Source organism: Conger conger, chromosome 1 (genome assembly GCF_963514075.1).
Source record: "Conger conger chromosome 1, fConCon1.1, whole genome shotgun sequence".
Taxonomy (NCBI): domain Eukaryota; kingdom Metazoa; phylum Chordata; class Actinopteri; order Anguilliformes; family Congridae; genus Conger; species Conger conger.
The window spans coordinates 22,135,820-22,158,421 of record NC_083760.1 but is presented as its reverse complement, the minus strand read 5'-3'; the positions used below and the strand labels follow the sequence as shown (position 1 = coordinate 22,158,421).

The window sequence follows — 22,602 nt, the reverse complement described above, 5'->3', positions numbered from 1 at the left end:
CTTATTATCGGCGCCGTGCCCCCCTCCCGCCGCTCTCCGCGACCTCTTTATTCCAATGCCCGGATGAGCAGAGGTTCGGTAAATCGCCCGATAATCCAGCCGCGACTTAATCTCCGCCAGCCGGGCATCCGCTCCCCCAGCGCGGGATTATATTCCGCTGATGAGTCGTCACCCGGACCCGGGCCCAAACCGCACCGCCCCCTGCCTGTTTGGATAAACAGAAATCGCGGGGAGGTCCGTCTCCCGTCAGCTGGGACTCAGTCCCGTTCGCTCAACCCGAGATCAGTCCGCTGAATTCACCGGTGAATTTCTCATCAGGAGAGTAATGTTTAATATGGTCTGTGGCATGGTTACATTATAGCCAGTCCAAAAATAGCGCAGGTTGTCAAAAGCAATTACGTATTTAGGCTTGTAGTGAGAAATAATTGCAGCTTTATTTATTCGAAATGACAGTAATACATTTCTCCAAAAATGTTTTATCTGTACGCATTTATCTTTGTCATCTGTATTATGTGAAATATTAAGATAGTTTATTTTCTTAATTTGATTTTTCTAATAATTTTCGAATTACTTTTTGTTTCGCTCAAGTCAAGTCCACGACAAACGATTTTAATGTCATTGAATGCATTTAAAGCATCAAACGCTTTCTGTGTCGTGTAATGCAAGCTAGATGGGCAAATTGTCTGCCAGGTTTTCAAAGAGAGGTTCAGGCAGACAAAGAGAAAAGTTTATCGACTGTTAAAGACTCACAAGAAAATTGCTTGTTTCAATTATTCAGCGCATTCATTAGACGGAGCTTAATGGAATCGGTTTCACGTTGGCAATGAGCCGCTGTCACCAACATCACGTTGCACCTTTAAGATGGATTAATAATTCATTTGTGTCTCTAATTAATTGTTTATACCTATTATTCGTTTTCAAACATAGCACAAGTGCTCCCTAAGAGAACCACGCACATTTTTCAACAAAGAAACTCAAAGAAGCTGGAGTGTAAGTTGTACAAGTGTACTAGTCTCTCCCAAGAAAGCAATGCATCCAATTCTTGATGTTACTTGGTGTTATTTATTTTGTACCAACGGTAACGTCTAGAAGCTTCCACCACCCCCCCTCTCCCACCCAAAAAAATGGACGCAAAACCCAGAACCAATTTGACGAGGAGAAATGTCGGCTTCAGGCATGAACAGCAGTGTGTAACCGGGGCGATTAGTGTTGGTCGTAGGAGGCATGTGTACTGGGCGGCGTATGGGCGCTCTCCCTGCCAAATAGGGCTTTATGAAGGGGGCAGCGTGTTACCCCGCTTCCAGACTCGCCGCCCCTGCTTCCAGTGGTGGGCGGACAGCTGAGCGGTGTCCGGGGGGCGGGGGGCCGTCTCCCAGCTGACTCCCCGGAGACTGGCTGTGCCTGCCTCAGCCCTTTTCACATCTGCTTCTCAGGGGCACGAGGGGCGACAGCGTGGAACCATCTGGCAGGGGGTGGGGTGCGGAGGTGGTGGTGGTGGGGGGGGGGTGGTTAACGCAGGCTGGCGGTCGGAGTCTCACGTCACCAGCGTGCCCGGGCAATATGGCGAAGCGACGCGTTAGCGCACGTCTGACCTATCCGATGCGCTCTTGTTTTTTTTGTTTTTTCCGTCGCGGTCAACAAGGTCAGTGCTATAAACCAGGAGGCGGGCTACAGTGTGTCCAAGAATGTACATACAGTTGCGTCACATGAAGATAGTAAATAAGGAACATTCAGATGTACTCTGAGCGCAAGTGCATAAATTATTAGATATCAGATGCAGGTGTCCAGCTAGATTAAATGAGTGATATTTAAGGACTATTAAATCAGTAAATTGGTGACTATTGCTAATTTGCATGGCAGCAGAAATGTAATAATTTGAACTCGGTAAGCAGCTTGAAAAGTCATTTAAACCACTTGACAATCGAATCTTAAAATCACTGTTTTCTTGTTTAATGACAGTTATCCGTGCAAAGCTGGCTTCTGTGAATGCTATGTGGAACTGCTAGCTTGCTGCAGTGAACATTCACGATGTGATATGCAGGCCAATCTAATAAGTTCTCATTTAGGGCAGCATTATTAAATGTAAATTTGCAGGTGAAAGTATATAATTTAAAGTATGATATATAGTAGTATTTATATAAACTATATCAAATATGTGTTTTATCATGTTTTGGGAATGGTGGTTTCCTACAGTATGGTACAGCATTGGTGTTGCTTCAAAAGTTTTTGAAGTGTAGTAGATACTTAACTTGTTCATTCTAAACATTGATTGCATCTTAAAAAAATTATTTGCTTTAGTTTTCAATGCTTATGCTTCTGTAGTTTGACTCCCATTGCTGTGTTGGACTTTGACTTGACAAATTTCTGGCATACACATACTATGTGATTAAATATTGGGCATGCATTGTTCGAAGAGTCCTGAATTATTTGTAATGTAATGGAAGACTGAAAAATGCTGCAAGAATAGAATCAAATCTGTATTGACAACATGAAGTAGAAATATTGAATGAATAATTTCATAAAGTAGGGATCACTTGTAAGAGACCTATAAATCCTTTTAAAAATAAAGTTTTACAGAGCAAGTAAGGATAACAGACCTCCCTCAGATTCTTGCACGCTCAGGCATGAAAATGAGCTTTCTAATACCCATCTCTCCTGGTGTAGTGGAGTCATCCTCTCTGCTTCTCAACTCGTGAGTGAAGTTGACTTTTTGAAAAGTCCTCCTGGAGCAGGAACACTTCAGTTTGTTTTGTCCCAGAAGCCCCTTTTTTCTCCCTCTGTCTGTGTGTATGGGGGGGTGGGTGGGGGGGAGACACTTTTTTGCCAATATCGTTGGTGTGCACTCCAACTGTTAACTTGCAGTTTGTCTTAGTTTCCGATGGTATGGAGGAACTATCTCCGTACTACACAGAAAGCACCCAGGGGGAAGTCATTCTCATTCACTCCGCAGGTAGGGGATCCTCAAACGGATTCGCTCCGGCGAGCGGTGTCCATCAAACGTGTGCGTGGCGTCGGCTGCCGATCGCCTCGGAAAATGAACTGCATTCACCAGGGACAAATACCCTGATGTAAGAGTGTCAGAGGAAGAAGCTTATTCGCCATACTTCTACAAAGTCTCTGTGTGTGTTTGATTGATGGTTCCCCCAACCGCAGTCTTGGGACAATTTTTGGCGTTGAACTTAACCCCTTATGGGCGGATGGATGCGACTTGCACATTACATCTCCCATAACAGACGGATGTAACCTGCACGTTACATCTCCCTTAACACACAGATGTGACCTGCACGTTACATCTCCCTTAACACACAGATGCGACCTGCACGTTACATTTCCCTTAACACACAGATGCGACCTGCACGTTACATCTCCCTTAACAGGCGGATGTGACCTGCACGTTACATCTCCCTTAACAGACGGATGTGACCTGCACATTACATCTCCCTTAACACACAGATGTGACCTGCACGTTACATCTCCCTTAACAGACGGATGCGACACCATTGTATTTGATCACATGACCGTCAAAATGCATTGTGATTCCTAGGCCTTTCTATGGGTTTTCTTTAGGGTGCCTTAGTCCATAACGGCTTAAGGCCGACAGAGTGTAGCAGGGGGCCTGGTGTCACTGCGAGCCCCCCCCCTCAGGCAGAGAGGGGATGGAGAATGCGGGCGGGGGGGGGGTGGGGGGTGGGTGCCAGCTTGAAGCAGCCCCTGGAACAGATGCTGTCCAGTTGTCGCGTGGCGGAGAGCGGGGCGGGGGGCACGTCCGCAGGCCCCGCTCAGCGGACGGCTCGCATCAGCATAAGGAGGGACAGGGAAGGAAATCTGTCGCGCTCCTGATGTCTGCCGAAACGGGACGGGGATTAGATTGGACTTGACAGCAGCGGAGATTCAATTAGACCTGGGAACGTCTCTCAGAAGCTTCGATCTGAGTGCCATTCATGTTCCTGTATTTATGTGCAAGACCTGCGGGTTGCATCTGTTATCTTTATTTGAGTCTGCTCAATGCATATTTCGGCAGAAAGGTCTCCGGCAAAGTATATTTTTTTGGCCCACACTAGAGCAGAACTCATTTTTATTGAGTTATATTTTTTCCCTAATCCCACTATTTATCCAATGTGCCTCTTTTGTAGATTATGATACAAGAAATTGCTTCCTAACCTTTATTTTTTTGTATGCTTTTGAAAAGGTCATATCCATGAAACAAATTTCGTCAAATGTGAAAATGTAAATAATTTGACTGATAATTGACAGGGCTGCAATTGTTTTTGTAAATTTATTTCAAAATGGGGTTTTTTTGACTTTAGAGAGAGAGAGACTTGTGCTTTTGAATTGGTTGGTTACGGAAGAGAAGATGGGTCCCGTTTTGCTAACCAGAAATTTTTGTTTCCTCTCATTGTAGTGAAACCAGCAGTGTATGTAGCAGTGATCCTGGGCTTTTCACAAATGACGAGGGGAGACAAGGTAACTATGACCGAAGAACTATGATTATGTACAATAATTCATATTCCCATCTCTTACGGGATAACATGAATATAATAAGCCATTCTGGGGTACTAAATGGCCAGTTCTAAATGAGTCTAGACTTTTTAATTCCTGCCAATATTACACTGTGCTGCACTTAACAGTATATAGCACCAGAATCTACATTATATATCAGTGAATGTAGATATGTAGTGGAAATATATCACTGGAATTTACTGCAGGTTTATTGTTTTTTTTTTTTGATTCTGTTTAGATTTCTAGGTTTACATTTTAACTGTACAGTCCACAGATATGACACTGAACCGTGGTGTAACAGAAAAGAAAATGTGTGGCTTTTGTGAGAAAGAAAAAACAGATAATGGATAACATGTAATATGCTCCCTAATTTGAAAACAGAATTCAATTAGCCGATCCGTGAAACCATTTTAAATGCAAAAAATGCAAATGAACACAATTCAATTATTGTGTTAAACAGTCTGATCCCTGTGTTTTTTTTTTAATGTGTTCTCAATGAAGACCGCTAACGAGGTAACACTTTGTAAATAATAAGCCACTACACCAGTCATCGCGGTTGAGACTGACAGTAATGGGGGGGATGCGGTGAGGGGGGCCCGTGCATGGCTCTCTGTGTTCTCCGATAGAAGTCTGGTGGGCACCTCTCTCTCTGAAGGGGTAGGCATGGAGGTTGTGCTACAATGGGAGGGTGTAGTGGGATCCAGAAGGCTCTAATGAGAGGTTGTCAGGTTGTGTTAATGAGCGCTGAAGGCATGGCTAATCTCATTAGCCACAGCGGTGCAAGGCAAGCTCTGATTTAACAGTTGTCACTACACCTTGACTGTGAGAGGCATGGCCTGCCCGCACGGGTGACTGACAGGTCTACCGAGAGGACGTCTTCAGGGAACAGGGGTGTGCGGTGCCAAATTGGTGGGGGAGGTGGTGGAGCAGCGAGACCAAGGTGGCTTGGTGTTGGGTCTTCACCCAGCTGCGGTATGAGATGCAGTTGGGAGCCTCAGCTTTTACCTTTCAGAACGGTAGTCAAACACTTTGGGAGATGGGACATCATTTGTGGTCCATGCTCAATGTAGAAAGTCCAGCTTTTTTTGAGAAATGACTGTATGATAGGAGCTGTCTTCAATTACAGTTGGTACCAGAGGTCTCCAAATGTAACCTTGCAGGCATCTAAGAGCCTTTGTGGAGCCTTTCATACGACCTCAGAGGTGGTCTGTGTCTCCCCCCCTGGCAGTTGTTCATGTAAATACAGCTTACTTTTTAAAAATTGCTGGCTTTTTATGACCTGGGCAGTGGCGCGTTAAACTATGCATCACAAATAACAGATGGCTTTGCTGTAGAGCTGAAAAATGTGCATGCTTACTTGGCCACCAATACCGCTCCTTTGTGTGGATGAAGCAGTCTTAGCAACAGCAGCTTAGATATTCTGCTTGTCCGCGGGCATCAGTTAAACGCACTCACCGCAAACCCATTAGTCTAAATAATGTATGGCTGGGCCAATCTTATCATAGGTGTCCAGCATCAGCCTGCTCTGATTGTCCGTGTTCGGACAGATTACATCGACTCTCTGAACACAATAAAAAAAATTAAAGATTTTAACACACAAATTTACACTGAACATCGACGAGTGGAAAGAGGGAGTTTTGGAGGCCGCAGATTCTCAGCATGTTTGGTGTTATTTGAGGTCCATCACCTTCACGCGGCCTTTGTGTTGTAGCGCAGGCGAGACTGAAGGAGACGCAATTGAATTGCTTTTTCAGTTACTGCCGTTTTTTGCTGTTGGAACCCATCCCCTTTTGAAGTTGTAAATCTTAACGGTCAGCGGAGGACTTGTAACTCGCCGGCTCTTTTGGGGGAAAGTGTTGTTTCAAAGGGCCCTTTCTGCGGCGTTCATAAACGCTTTGTCCTCCGCGGAAGCTTCCGGCACCAGAGACTCGTTCTGTTGGGATTAAATGAGGATGGTGTGGGGGGTGAGGGGGAGCGTTTTGTTCATGTTGTGGCTGTACCTGCTCACAGGCGACGATGAGCAGAGCGACTGGTTCTTCGAGGGGGAGTGCGGCCCAGGCATGGGGGTCCCCAGTCTGCTCTCGGGGTGGGACGCTGACGCTCAGCCCGAGCTGGAGGTGCTGGAGTCGGGCCTGGACAAGCTCTCCTCCCCCACCTTCCTGCAGCCGGCCCGGCCCTCGCAGAGAGGTGAGCTGTCGCCGACGCTCTGACGAAACTAAGCCTCGACTCTCCACTTCAGCTCGTGTCCGCGACGGTTTCATGATTAACAATCAGCATGCCAAGGCCCTCCTGCGCGAAGGTTATGGCTCTGATGACGCCGACTTCCCGTCTCACTGACTGCCTGATTGGCGGTAATTCTGGAGCTGTCTGTAATGTAGGCAACCAAAATATAGCGTTAATCAGCATCTGAAGAACTGGGCCCTAAATGTTTGCAATCAAAACCCCTCACCTCAGTTTGCTTCTCAGTCAATGTTTCACTTGCTAAAGCCAAAGCTCAAAGCATGCTTGGTAGATAGGTCAGTGTAAGATACCTTTACAAAATATAGCCAAGCACAGTATGCACAGAACTGCGAAATTTAAACTCGCCAATTTTAATTGTCAAAAGCCAAAACTCAAAGCATGCTTGGTTGATAGGTCAGTGTAAGATACCTGTACATAATATAGCACAATCACAGTATACACAGAACTGCAAAATTGAAACTAGCCAAAATGTATTTGTGGTGGCTATTGTTGTAATGTAAGTGGGACGCCTTGCTTTGTACTCTGCGTGCAGTGTCTCTGTTTGGTAACCGAGCCCCTCCCCTTGGCAGGGTACCATGCCCGTCTGAACCGCCTGCCCGGAGTGGCTGCCCGCTGCATCAGGAAGGGCAGGAGGAGGCTACCTGGCAAGGTGAGGTGGCACAGCGGATGCCAGCCAGCCTGGCACAGTAGATACCTGGCAGCCTTCGCCTCACTCAGACCCCATTGGCTGTACAGTCAAACCAAATCTAAATCTCCCTGGATTTCCTTTTCCTGTTGTATATCTGTCTATTCTATCCATTATCAAATATAGTCAGAGCATGCCATGTGGAATCAGTGATCATGTACATCTACACTCAGTGAGTACTTTATTAGGTATTTATTAGATTTTTTTTTTTTTTACTTATTGGTCTTCTGCTGCTGTAGCCTGTTCACTTACAGGTTTGATATGTTGTATGTTCCGAGCCCTTCTGCATACCACTGTTGTAATGTGTGGTTATTTGCATTACTGTCACCTTCCTGTAAGCTTCCTGTAAGCCAGATCAGTCTATCCTAATTAACAATACGTTTTTGCCCACAGAACTGCTGGTCACTGGATGTTTTCCGTTTTTCGTACCATTCTTTGTAAACTCTAGTGACTGTTGTGCGTGAAAATACCAGGAGATAAGCAGTTTCTGAGATGCTGAGCCCACTTTGTCTGGCACCAACAATCATTTGATGGTCAAAGTCACTTAAATCACATTTCTTCCCCATTATGACATTTGGTCTTAACAACAGCTGAACCTCTTGATCATGTCTGCATGCTTTTATGCATTTAGTTGCTGCCACATGATTGACTCATTCATTATTTGCATTAACAAGCTGGTGTGCAGATATATCTGATAAATTGCTCACTGAGTGTATGTGTCAAAACGTGCTTGCACATGTACTATAAAACAGAACTGACAATTTAATTAGAATTAAATGCAATTCATTTTTTTTACTCGCTCTGTTGAAACTGTCAGAGAAGTATGCCACACACTGCATAAGAGTGCATTGAAATGGAAAACAAAATGTTTACTGTCTCTACTGCTTACTTTCAGTAAATTTAGCATTTAGCTGCCACCAAAAGTCACAGCGTGTCAGATGGGAGTGTGCTGCAGTCCATGGGGCAAGACTCAAACCTACAAACCTACAAATCCCCCCTGCTTGGGTTTTGGTTCCAGATGGACTGTTCGCTCTCCTTTAAAATATTACATTTGAGAGTAAAAAGATGTACCTTCATTGATATCAATTTGGCGTGGCCTTTCTCTGGGGAAACCGGTCAACTGTAAATGAGAATGAACTTCATAGATTTCCAACCGTTTTCACAGATTGTGAAGCATGCCGACGTGCAGTGATCGTCTCTGAAAACTGTTCCGCGATATCGATTGTCCATTGAAGTCCATTGTTTTTTTTAGGACAGTAGCATGGCAGCCATGTCTGTGGAGAGGATGAAGCATTTCTCCCAGGACCCCTACCAGAAAGAGTAAGCGCTACTGTTCACCACCCTCCCTCTCTCATTGTGCTGTGTCCATTTTAACTAGATGGGACAGTGTTACCTCACTGTATATTCATTAATCAAATAGGCCCTAGTCCTTATCTTTGTTGTACTGTTAGCACTTGAAATTGTACTTCCCTCTTGGGTTTTTCAGAGCACTTGTCCCTGGTTATGGGTATGCACTTTGTACTTTATTGTACATCACTCTGGATAAGAGCGTCTGCCAAATGGCAATAATGTAATATAGTCCTGAAAAGAAAAATAGGCCGTCCTTCATTTATTGTTTAGCTTCATTTGCCATGTGTATGGCAAACACCATTCAGATATCAGTAGATGAATGAGCTCAAATGAGCCTGAGCATTCATTAAGGTTTCTGTGGCTGATGGAATTTATTTTGTTGATTTTCAGTTTTTGGCTGCCTTCAATTGGGAAGCGAGACTGGAATCAGGTAAGATACAGTTGACCGCTGAAGAATATGCAGCTATAGCTTTGGGTTTTGAGTACTGTCTATGAGATTGCGTGTTTCTACACAAAGCAATATCCATCCAGCCATGTTTAGCTTTTGTAATGGTCAAATTGCTGACCTAAACATCTTGTTCTGTATGAAATCAAACCCATTTTGACTGGGCCCTTTCAATTTCCGATATGTGCCAAATATGAACCAAAGAAAGTGTGTTTTTTTAATTTTATATATTGAATTAGGAACCTCTTACCATTTTCCTGTATCCAAGCTTTTTTTGAAGGCTGGTTCTGGGTTAGGTCATGAGTGGTCAGATTTTATAAGAAGTGGTCTAGCTTTGCTTTGACCTCTGTCTGTGTCTTCCAGTTTAACCCCCTGGCTCCGCTCTACCCGATGGACATGGTGTGCGACAGCTCCCACAGAAGGTGCTCCTCCTCAATCTGCAAAAACAGGTACGTGTACGGCGCTGCAGTTCTCCACTCAGACGCACACACACACACACACACACGCACACACGTGCGCGCACCTTCCGTGGCCTCTGCCATTCGTATGGAACATTCTAGGCTCCCCTGTGTCGCCGATTCAATTGCCTGCGTCACGTGACTCCTCCAGAACATCATGCAAAGGACATTTGGAAATTGTTTGTATGGGGAGGCGTCCTTCAGGAGGAGTTGAGGTCATGCGTCTGGCCACCGGCCTCCTCAGTTTCCCTCAGAAAAAAAAGGACAGCACTCAACATTTCCTTTGTTGATATTCCACAGAACCGTTTGCATTTGTCAACACTTGCTCCAGTCCACTTTGCCTGTCTGACCTGGCCTGCTGTGCTTATGGCTAGGGTTAGGTTGCTAGGGAACCGAGCTCACAGCCAGAACTTTACAGTGTAACATCGTAGGTTGGGTTACTACTGATGCTTCCTTGAGCAGGGTATATCCCCTGAAATCTATTGAGCAAATAATGTGTTTGATTAATGTCAGATCTTTTTGGGACTGAATTAGTGCGAAATGTAACAAAGTACATTTTGTCAGGACACAAATAACTACAACTATTGCACAAAATATATTCCGTTTTAAATAGAAAAGATGTATGCTTCCAAACTTCAATCTCAAACTGTAGTATAAATTCTTATGAATACCAAAAACTGCTTTTTGTCTATTATTAAGTCCCTGTTTTCCAGTTTTTATATATTATATACACTATTATTTTGTGGTGTTTTCATTTATGCTTGTGCATTTTTGTGGTGTTCTCATTCATAAGAAGTCTACAGTGTACTGCAGCATACAGTGACTGCGCTAATCAAAGCTTGTCTCAACTTCATTTGTCTTGCTATTGAAGCTCAATATATTGACATGAGAGCTCATTGTAAAACCTACTCATCTGGCCGCTGGTGGTGTTCGGGTTGCTGTCCTCCAAACGATGTGTCATTCAAAAAGGTTTTCAACAGCATGCTGAAAGACGGTCCCTAGTCCCTTCAGCAGAAGCGAATTGAAAGTTGTCTCCCCGTTCCCCTGCATAGCATATACCCATGATGTGAAAATCTCCCCGAACCCCATGTGTAGTCCGGGAGTGTGGAGCTGGACTGGATCTCCTCCATCAGCTCCATTTTGAATCTAAGAGAGAGGTGGTGTCACAGTCGGGAGGAGAGCAAAAAGGTGTCGCTGGGATACCTGCTCAGTCTCCAACACTGCCCTCTGAGTGCGCAACACACACACACACACACACACACACACACGCACACAGTAGCTCTTCCACACCATGAGGTACCGACCTTGTATCAAACTGTCAGATGTCGTGACTCGTTAGACCGCAATGATATCTTGTTTGAATCTTACAGTTAATGAAAATGGAATTGTTTGCTCCCCCCCTTCACCGTTATATGTGTTCGTGTTTTCGTTATCGTTTGTGAATTTTAATTATTTCTCTCTTTTTTTCTGTAAATGTTGAGCTCTCCCTCCCATTGAAAAGTTGGCAGTTGGCCAGTACCCCTTTTGTCAAAGGCATAGCAAGCATCCCTGTCAGCCACTGTGCGATGTGAATGGCACCTCGGTGCGTTCCAACTTCATTACGCCGTGCCCACAGAACATATTTATGGTACATCCGTAATTTAATTTCCGGCTCTCCTGGGTTATTTCAGAAAGCCTCCTCCTTCCCTCCTTTCCTTGATGAGGGGCGAAAAAAACACAACAGAAACTAAAAGACCAAACTTCTTAGAGCCGTCTTTTTTTAAACGGCCCTTTCTTCTCCACCTGAAAGGTTCCTTCAGATTTAAATTTGAAGCATTGTGAATGCTAATTTATATCTATTAACAGGGTCTCATATCCTTGCCATGGTCTCATTTAAATGCAGGGCTCAGGGGAACCCTCTTAATTCCTTTATAGAGGAATTCAAGACCCTTTACATCAAAAAGTATAAATCATACTCCCAAATGAAGGGAGGGTGGGGGTGGTTGGGGGGGGGGTGGGGGGGATTGACGACCGGTGCTTCTGATGTGTCCCATTGGAAGCACGAGCTGAATTTATCTCCCAGAGCTGCACAAATCCATACTCCATCGTGCCGGCCTTTCTCCTTCTGCCCCAGGCCTTTAACTGCCACTAATGCTCCCTCTGCACACACATACACACACACACAGGCACACACACACAATGCATGACAGTGACATACACATACACACAGCGTGTGTGTATATGAGAGCGAGAGAGAGAGAGAGACGGAGAGAGAGACAGTGTCACGCACATTAATGTACATTCAAAGTGTGTGACAGTGATGCATGGACACAGGCACTGGCTCGAATGGAGTGCGTTTGGTGCTGAGTTGTGTGTACACACATGCACACAGATTGTACATTTCAGAGACGTGTACACTGACACATCCACACAGACTGTGCATGACAGTAATTTGTACAAATACATATACAGGTTTTCAGGTATCTGAAACGCACAAAAACACACACACACACCAACAAACACATACACACAGATTGTACATTTCAGTGACATGTACACTGACACATGCACACATATGTAATATGTAATATGTACAAATACATATACAAGTATTTGTAATGTGTACAAATACATTGTTATGTTGGCTATTAACGAATACATATACACATTGTAATGTGTACAAATACATATACAAGTTTTCAGGCATCTCAAACACACACACACACACACACACACACACACACACACACACGCTCGCACACACACACAGTTTCAAAGACAGTGGTACCTACTGCATGTACCCACAGTATTTACACACATGCATATGAGCGTGCACACATTGACAGTCAAGAGGATTGTTATTCACACATTCCCAGCAATCAATTTGGACTTGTTGACATGGCATAGTAATTTTCAATCTAAAAAGATAAAATCGGCATCATAAGAGATCAAATTAGCAGCAATCATTGTACACAAAACAAATTAATTCAGCGCATTTGCCTCTCTTTTGTGAATTTTGACATTTTGATGTGTTTAAAAAAAAAAATCAAATTACCCTTCAAAACTATGCTCTGCTCAAAAAGGAAAACAAAACAAATGCCGTTCTCCCGGCTTGTGGAGGTTGAACGTAAATAAATAAAAAGTGCCTGGGGCTGTTTTGTGGAAGGTGATGGAAACAATCAAAGCTTTGGTGTTAAGTGGTGGAGGCGGCGTGGGGGTTACATGTTATTTATCTGTGTGACGCCATGTGAATAAGGAGAACGTTCTCTGGGCTTTGAGTCTAATGCTCGGGGATAGTTGAGACGTTAAAATGCATAACTGGCTCTCTTCTGATCCTGCCACACTCAAGTTTTTCTATTGACTTATTTATTTCTAAATGACATTTGTGCCGCAAGATAAATCATAGTCTTACGCCACTCCTCTCCCAGTTTTCATTTTAATTGTGAGATCTGGGTGTCAGCAGTTAGTATATTGGTGTGAGTGGCCTATTGATTATTGATTTGCCACCATTGATTGAGCTCCCCGCGGACCCTAATCCTTTCTGATTCATTTGAATACCTCTATTCATCTTGAAATCCCGCTCGCAGGCGAAGTGCCCTGTACCCTAATGAAAATAGATGGCGATTTGGTAACCGGCGCGTTTCTCTCTCTTTTTGATTTATTATTTTTAATTGATATATCTGCTTTTGGGTGCGGGCGGCAGAATTACAAGTGACCCTGTGTCACCGGCGCTTCTGTCTGCACCTGAGGGACTTTGAGGGTGCTTTTCTCGGTGCCCTGCAAGCGTTGCCAGTTATGTTGTATGGAGTTTGCTTAATGAAGCAATAGTCTTGTCTCAGACAGTTGTCCACATTTATCTTAGTTACTTTGTCAGATTCCACACAAGGGTCCTGTTGAGAAGGAATAGGTGGCGAAAGCGCAATCGTGCGGGTGATATTGCCTCTCAGGGCTGTTAAACCAGGTTTTATTCTTTCAACTGGCTGTTGGAAGTTTTGGTAAAAAGCTATTTAAAGGTCCCACTTGTTGCAGGGGCTTCACCTTGAATAATTAACAGTATTTTAGTTAATTTTGCAGAAGTCTGCCACCGCTTCAGGAATGGAAACAGAAGGAAGTCTGGCTACCCAGCGTAGAAGGAAATCTTTTGTTTTTAAGAGATTCCATGTTAATTATCCCCTCTGTGAAAAACTAAAGATTAGGCCATGTCCTTGACTAAAATTAGGGTAAAAGTCATATTACAACACTAAATTTGACTTATCAGCACCCCCGTAATGATTCCAACTTCATCAAAGTATATTGAGAATGCTTTGTCTGACTCATATTTTATACTGATTGTCATCAGTAATGAAACAAATGAATGTAAATTGTCATTCCGGCATATCTTTATTCATTTTAGGCAGAAACACAACTACATCTAATATGATAGTACTTTGAATGTTACACATCAATAAACCAAATCATTGTTATGTCAAAGGATGGTAATGTGGGATAATTCCATTTTTGAACAAGGCCTTTTCGGTATCTAGTGTATCCTTAATGTTATACAAATCGAAAGCGAATTTTTTCACGTCCTAGAATTTAATCGTCAAGAAATTACTCCAAAGATTTATTATTTCTTTGCTAATGTATACATTCTTATGGGGAATTATGGGAAGCACTTTCATTTTTGCATAATTGATGCCTCTTAGTAGATGGCTGATTGCAGAAGGGGTTACACTGAATTGCCCCCTCAACTGCCCCCCCCCTCCATCTCCCATTACACACGGCGGCTAACTGCTGTCGCTGTCTTTCCTGGGAGGCAGACCCGTGCAGGGTCGGCAGTTCCCGGCGATGGGATGTGCAGCATATACCCCATGGACAGCCGGGAGTATATTGCAGGTTACAGAGTGGGGACCACCGTGGAACCCAGCCAGGGAAAGTACAGGGGTCCTTGATCAGTTCCCATCACACATACCCAGCCTTATCATTTGCAGCCGACTCTGCGGGGGGCTGTCGGTGAATCTGGGGAGAGCAAATTTACTGAAATGGAATTGCAGAAAAAAATAACAGCGACAGTCACTACCAATCACAGGCTCCAGACCTGACATTGTTGGAGAAGGGGGCAGGGGACTGCTTCTTACCCCCAAACTGAGAACGGTGTTGCAAGGTCTCTCTCAGCAGATTGGTCTAAGCCTTACCTGGGTCCTGTTTAAAATTAAAATGGCTACCTGGGAAATCAGGTATGGCCCCGGATGCAGACTGCTTCTCACCCCCAAACTGAGACCGACCGGTGGTGCAAGGCCTTTCTCAGTAAGTTGGTCTAAGTCTTACCTGGGTCCTGTTTAAAATTAAAATGGCTACCTGGGGGTTCGGTTATGGCCCCGAATGCAGACTGATTCTCACCCCCAAACTGAGACTGGTGGTGCAAGGTCTCTCTCAGCAGGTTGATCTAAGCCTTACCCGGGTCCTGTTTAAAATTAAAATGGTTGACGGCTACCCGAATGCAGATTGCTTCTCACCCCTAAACTGAGACCGGTTGGTTGATGGCTACCTGGGGGTCGGGTATGGCCCCCAAATGGAGCGACGCTCCGGCAGGTTCCTCGGTGAGGGCTGCGGGGTCCACGGGGGCCTCTGGGGTGTCAGCAGTCTAATGAGGGAGGAAACAGGGATGGAACCCTGTGCATTAAGTGCCGGCGCATCAGGGTATTACTTTTAATCCTGCGGACGCGCTTGGTGAAATAATGTGGTGTTTAAACGGCCATCGATTTTGGAATTAAAAAGTTAGTTTGTGAAGATTTACTGTGGGGAGTTCAATGTCTGAGCTCTTTATCAGCAGCGCAAATGGCTGGTTATGTGCTGTCCGACAGAGGTACGATTGAGGGATCGATAGGCGCGTGATTTACTAACTGGAGTACAGGTAATCAATAAGTATAAAAGTAAATGAAATATGCATTACTGGGATTTTATTAGAGAGGGGTAGCAGGGAGAGAATAACGGTCAAGCCATTTATTTTTATACCTATTGATTATACAACATAGAGACTTCACTCAAAGGCCTCCCCTCCCCCTCTCGACTACATCCTCCCACGTTGTCTGATTTACGGGTTTTGAGGTCACAGAAAACGCAGCCTGTTAAAAGACACGGGCCCTATCTCTGCACACGGCGTGAGGTTTATATCTCAGCCTAAGATGACCCATGTCGAAGTGCATGTTTTTGTCGAGATTTTCAAGTGTTTGGCTTTTTACAATATTAATTTTGCAGCGCCTACGCATATTCTTTTCAACAAAACATATATTATGTGTTTTTTCAGTAACATGAAATGTAGTTCATGTTTGAAAGAAAATCTCCTGATTTCTGACAAGTGGAAAATGTACTGTTCTCAATAGCACTGTTCACAAATTGATAAAGCCCATTTTCAGTTCCTTACAGGAAGAGCCTGTAACTAACAGTGAGCATATTACATATGTGTACACACACACACACACACACACACACACACACACACACACGCACACGCACACACGCACACACCGTCAACCCATCTGGAAAGCTGCCTACTCTTACCACTGTCAGTCCCTCCCCCCAGCCACGTAGAGAACCTTGACCTTAACTTTACATCACAGCAATCAGGGCTGCGTTGGGGCCCCTCCCTCAATCTGGGCTCCTGACACACGACCCCGGGGGTCAGCGGCAAAGGTAATTTGTACATCTGCGCCCAGCAGCGACAGAGATGCACGATCCCCCCACACCTCCTTTCACCCCTCCTGATATTTCTGTTAAACGTGAGGAAAACTCCATCAGCGCCACCCAGCCGGTCCTCACCATTAAACACCGGGAGATTTCTCTAACCCCTCCCGTGTCAGCGCTGGGATATTGCTGTCCTGTTCCCTGGAGGTTTCGCCATCGCAGAGCCCTCTTTAAGGTGGCGAATACGTCCGGCTTTTCTGTTCTGTTGTCCTTTTTCAATAGGATGGGGGGACACAAAGACGCCATGGATGCTTTTGAAGGTCGCGCATTGTGATGTGTGACTGAATTCTGTGGGATTTTTTCCGTTTGAGAGACATCTCCATGCCAGGGCTCCCCTCGCTCTCTCTCTCTCTCTCTCTGATGCCGAGTGGCTGACTCATGCGTTTATACTGTAACTGCCCGATTAGGCCTTTCCAGTGCCCTCCTTTGTGTTCACAACCTCTGAATAAACTTCAAATGGTTCAGAACTTGTAGCCTGAACCCTTACCCGTCCACAATCCAAGCAACGTATCGTAGCTGCGTCGGTTATCTGTGATTGACTACAAAGTGCTGTGCCTCGCCTACAAAGCCCCTCTCTCTCCCGTCTGTCTGACCTGCTGTGTCTGTATGTACCCTCACGGCAGTTAAGGTCTTCTGATGCTGGCCAGTTTTAGAGAATCTAAAGTAATGTGGCGTTCACACAGCGGACGGTAGTCTGCAAGGCGGCAGACGACAGACGGCACTGAGGCAAGGACGCACTTGGCGGGTGCAGAAATTTCCGTAAGACTCGAAAAGACTCGGAAGACTTGCTCGATTTGGGTACACCTGACATTGAAGTCCCTGAGGAAACAGCAGTGAATACCACGGGCTCGTGGAAGAGCTCCGATTGGTTTAACCTACTAGTCCTAGTTTTTTTTTTTACCTGACTATTGAACTGTAATATTCCGTCAATATTACAGCTCAATGGAACTGACAGTTGAAGCTGGCTGCTTTGTTAGCTAGCTAGCAATATTTTTTCTTTCTAGCAGCTGGCTCTATAGCTAGATCGCTAGCTGATAGTGAGCTCGATCCAGCCATTATTTTATCATTTAGAAAATAAGAAAAGTTGTTTTGACTGATGCGATATCACAATGTCAGTTAATTCCCTTGCTTATCAGTAGCTTCGCTACAGCTTACTTAATTAGTGAAGTAAACAAATTTATTTTAAATTTCCTGATTCCAAATGAAGTCCCTTCCTTCATTCTCTACTACTCGTCCATTTTGAGATGCCTACCGCTTCCGTTCCACCGCCTTTTGACCTTACTGCGGTGAACGGTAAAAATAAAAATCATTTTTATTCCCGACGGCAAATTCGTCCTCCCGTCGTTGACTTTGCCGTCTTGCCGTCATTGTCTCGTTGAAAACAATGATATCCAGTTTTGTCCTGCCGTCTACTGTCCAATTTGTGAACACCACATGAAGCTATTTGGTATGACCCTTTCACCAGCGCTCCTCTCAGATACTCCCTAAATTGGCTTGAGACTCTTGAGTCATTGGTATGATTTCTATAATCTGACCCACAATATTTTTTCTTGTATGCTATATTTAATACACTGTATACTACTACTACTACTACTACTACAACAACATATTGAAAATGTATAATAGTATAATTCATTATTAATAAATGTGTTTCTTTTGCCTACGCAGACAGACGAGCGTTCATCTGGGATTGCTGTGCACAGGTGACATTAAGAGAAGAAGGAAGACCACGGCCGTTCCCAGCACAGCAGGAGGTACTGTTCTCATTCACTGTCTTCCTGCTGGAAGGTGCACAAGGCATGTTGCTACCCGATACAACATGAACATTTCATTAGCTGTAGCTTTCCTTCCTTCCCTGTACCGGGTGTAGGAGACCACTAGCTCCGTCCTTCAAGAGGTGCCATTGAATAAAATGCCAAAATATGAAATACAGTGAAGCATTACACATTGACACATTAACATGATGGAAGAACAAAATGTATATATTGCATTTGCTTTTGTCTTTTTTGTAAAATTTGTTTTTAAATAAATAATACATTTCCCAAGCATGTTCTACAGCAAAATCAACCAAGCACTGTTGAGGCTTGTACAGTGTCTGTTGCAGACCGTCCGTTTTAACAAGCGCTCAGACACTCGTGTGAATGCGCGTTTGTGCTCCTTTGGGTTTTGAGTGTGTTTGTGTCCCAGCATTGGTGCTCTTGTGGAAAGAAACTGCCTCTATCTGCTCCTCATCTGCATATTCATGCAGCTTTCAGCGAGACCAGTTTTCACCAGGCACCCAAACTCCTTAGGGCCAATGTGTGTACACAACTACTCCAACAAACTACCTCTGTTCATATGAGAAAACCGTGATGTATTTTGATTGTTTGCAATCAGTCATCGCGAGCGCACGTTGGGTCAGTTCATTAAGCGGCTTGTGATCCATCACGTTCCTCAAGACTGATTTACATACGTTTGTGTATTTCTCACTTTAAAAAAAAAGTTAAAGGCCCCCATACATCAGTGTTCTCTTTTTGGTTTTAGTATCTAAAACGACCACAAAACATTTGCAAAAGCAATTTTAAACCCTGCCCCCAGAGCCCAATTCCCCCTCCACCTCCTGTGGTCAGCTCTCTGTGATAACATTTAGCAACGTCATCCGATAATTATGCAAAAACATGGCTCGTGGGAAATTGTTTTACAAGCAGCTTGGAGACCCTCGCAGTTAGACCCTAAAACAGTGGTCCTCACTCCTGGTTCTGGAGAGCCGCAGGGTGTGCTGGCTTTTGTTGCTAACTGTGTAATTAACTGCTTTAATCGATCAATTAACACAACTCAATTAGTTCCTTGGGTCTGAATTGGTTTGCTGATATTAAGGTGAAAACAAAAACCAGCACACCCTGCGCCTCTCCAGGACCAGGAGTGAGGACCACTGTCCTAAAATACGCATACCAAAATTCTACCAAAATTACAATTGTTTTTCTTGAATCAGTACAGAACACACAACGAAAACTGCACAGAGGTTCGCTGTATAGCGCGACTCGCCGCTAACTTAGCCCGTCCTGAATATTTGCGAGTTCTCGGCCGCAGATGAATTGGGGTGCGAGGCAGGGTCCGGGGGGCGCGGGACGGCTGATGGGGGGCGTGACGGGAAAGGGCCTGTATTGGAGGTGGCACGGCGAGGCGGTTCCCTGTTCCCGTTTGGGCTGGCGTGGCTGCCGTTTTTCATTAGCCTGATGGCTCCTCTCCCCGCGTCTTTGCGGGATTGAAATCTGAATTGGTTTGTCCACCTCATTGCTAAAAGTCCCCTCTCCCTGCGCCGCTCCTGCGGCCGCTGTTTGTCATTTAAATAACAAATGCTGGTGGTTTCCTGATTTAGTGCGGGGCGCTGGCCTCTGATGTATATTAATATCACCGCGCAGTGCACTGTACTGGGGTCCATCATTCATTTGGATAAAAGAGGTGGAATTTAAAAACAGCCTATGTTTTACTGGGATACAGATCGCATTCATTTATTGTACTGAGTGATGGAGCGGCCCGTAACTCCGTCCTTCACCTCTCCGCGCCATGCCGGTTCCCATAAAACTAAAAAAAGATCCACCCGTGGCCCCTCAGCACCCCTCCCTCCCCCACACACACACACACACCCCCCCCCCCGCACGCCGGTGACGGGGAGCCAGGAGCAGGGTGGCCCTTCCTACCACCTGCCCCCGTAGAACTCTCCGGTCTCCGGGGAATCGCAATCGCAAATTTCTATTTTTCACTTTGATTTTGTTAGCCTAACCCCCCTGCCAATAATACTACGCTTGGCCTATTTAATGTTAAATAGCGTGTAATGAATCTGTGGTCTTGCATCACCCTCCCTTCGAAAAAGAAAAATGTCCAAGTTTATTTTCACTCTGTTTTTCTCTCTCTGTCTGTGCCGGGGTGTGTTTTTTTTTTTTCCTGCTTCGGGAGTCGGGAGCGCCTTGTCTGGAGTGATTTATCATGTAGAGGATGTCATCCAATGTCAGTTTCTGTGGCTGCTGGGGCTCTGTATAAATCTTGAGTTTGTTGCTACACAGTTCCCTGCCTTGTCTTGGCAATATTCAGAGAGCACGGGGATGCACTATTTTCTTTTTTTTTTCCCCATAGGATTTACAATTTATTTGTACCAATACTTATTTGTAGTTAGTGGTCTTGTGCTCCCTGAGTTCCTTAGGGTTGGTAGTGAATATTTTGCTGCAATACACGTGCTTACCGTGTACAAAGACGTTTATTTGAATGTGTTTACGTTCAATTTGAATTTGAATTTGAATAATTGAGTGCTGGTTCTGAGCTTGGTGGTAAGAGCTGTTGTCGGTACTCTTTGTGTGTAGGTGTACAAGCCCATATCTTCATGTTTGTGCCTGAGTGTGTGCAAGTCAGTGACTCGGTTAATACCTGTGTGTGTCTGTGCGATGCCAGGGGAAGTAAGAGGCAGTGCTTGCGTACAGTGTGTGTGACTGGCTCAAGGGCCGGTTTTACACCCTGTGATAAGGAGTGAAGGTGGGCTGTAGCGGGTAGCGTCCCCCAGGGCTCCTCAGGGCAGTGCTGGAATTGTACCCAGCTGTGCTTTAGCCTTCCAGCTGCACATCATTAGCACCTACCAGCTGTGGTGCTGCAGTTGACTGTGGAGCATCGACCCACCCAGAAGTCTGTTTTAATGGGAGCCCTCTCCCCCCTTCTGATCTAAGTTGCCTGTGCAATTTGTCACCGCCCATCCTTAACCCCTCTCAGACAGAAAATGCTCAGAGTTCCAAAATAAAGTTAAGCTAAATGAGCCTCACTATAAGTCCATCTTAATACTTTTGATTTGATTTAGCGGTTAACGGTATACGGGACCTACCATTACATTTTTGTTTTATTCAGGACTAAATAAAATAACTATTTTGACATTATTATCAGCTAGTTGGAGGTAGTGACTGGTATCGAAGCTAGTTAATGATAATAATATTTTTAACACATTTGTTTAAAAATTTGTAACATGGCATTGTTATGTTCCTTAAAATGTGCAACAAATCATTTTAATACGTAACATGTGCAATAATTTGTATTTTCTTTGATATTATATTGTATGAAATTGGTTCACTTCAATTATAACAGATGAAAAAGATGAACATAGTAATTTAGTGTCGTCGAAAGGCCTAGCCTGCTTCCGTATGGATGTCCTGAATAGGCCACTCTGTGCCTCAGACCGAGTTTTAAATAGTTCAGTCCAGGTGAACTCTCAGCAGGGTAGTTCACAGAAGTAAAAGAACACCCGGCACAGACACTGTTCTCCACCAAGTTCGCAGTTCCTGTTTTTATTTGGGGCATGAACGCTCCCATGGAGAGGGGCCCCGCCCTCCTGCACGGGCCATCCTTTAACCCCCCCTGCGCTCCTCTCCGTGCAGGAGAGGGCCGGGTCGTTGACAGATCACCTGCGTCTGGGGCCCGAGTGTTCCTCCCCGGCGGGCCGGCCCCCTCTCATTAATGCCCGCTCCAGAGCGAGGGCCACATGGCAGCACATGACGAATAACGCCACCACTCAGCCATCACTTCTGCTGACAGAATTGCAGCCCACCGCACTATTTCGCCCTCGCCCGTTTGCCTCCTGCGTCCTTCAGAACCCACCTCCTCCACGCCACCCGCCGCTCGCCTCTCCTGCCGCCACAACTCCGCCGCGGCGGGGAAAAAGTTTCGACGACGCCGGACGGGGGGCCGAGGCCTTGGAGCCTCCCGACGCTTTAGGCGGGAGAATCTAAAAACCGTGGTGTCACGTGACCGTCGCCGTCCGGCCCTCCTTCGGCGCCGTTCGACCATGTACGCGTGCCCCCCTCGCGCGCGCTATTCCTCACAACGAGGAGCACGCCTCCCCCGTACGCTGCGTCCCCTCGTCTTTCGCGAAAGACGGACCCAGATGAGCGTTCATGCAAACTGTGTTTTTATTTTTAGGTAGGGGGTGTGTTTCTCTGAGAATTCGAGGTCGCGCTGAACATGTGGCGAGAAGCAGGAGGCTCCGCCGCTTTAATGGATGTGCTTCTCTCGGGCTGGCAGTAGGGCAGCTTGCGGTAGCTAATTATTAAACGCTTCTTCAGTTGTGTTCATTTAACCGCTCGAATCAGCCCAGCCATTACTGCCAGTGTATAATTAGCTGATTAAGAAACAGAGGCTGCGAGCTGCCAAAAGGAGTGGTGAAGTGATTGTTTTTTAGAGAGCTGGTGCAGTTAAGATGTTTTCAT

The 22,602-nt window shown here is 45.2% G+C and overlaps 1 protein-coding gene across 2 annotated transcripts in view; it reads left to right on the top strand.

Annotated features, from left to right (window-relative positions):
* Window positions 1-22,602, top strand: part of gpatch2 (G patch domain containing 2) — a 37,142-nt gene that overhangs the window by 5,772 nt on the left and 8,768 nt on the right. For both annotated transcript variants that reach the window (XM_061257006.1, XM_061257015.1), the window contains exons 3-9: window positions 4,403-4,464; window positions 6,511-6,687; window positions 7,311-7,390; window positions 8,679-8,746; window positions 9,167-9,206; window positions 9,585-9,670; window positions 18,050-18,135. In XM_061257006.1, the coding sequence (XP_061112990.1) occupies window positions 4,403-4,464; window positions 6,511-6,687; window positions 7,311-7,390; window positions 8,679-8,746; window positions 9,167-9,206; window positions 9,585-9,670; window positions 18,050-18,135 (599 nt within the window). The remainder of the gene's footprint in view (window positions 1-4,402; window positions 4,465-6,510; window positions 6,688-7,310; window positions 7,391-8,678; window positions 8,747-9,166; window positions 9,207-9,584; window positions 9,671-18,049; window positions 18,136-22,602) is intronic.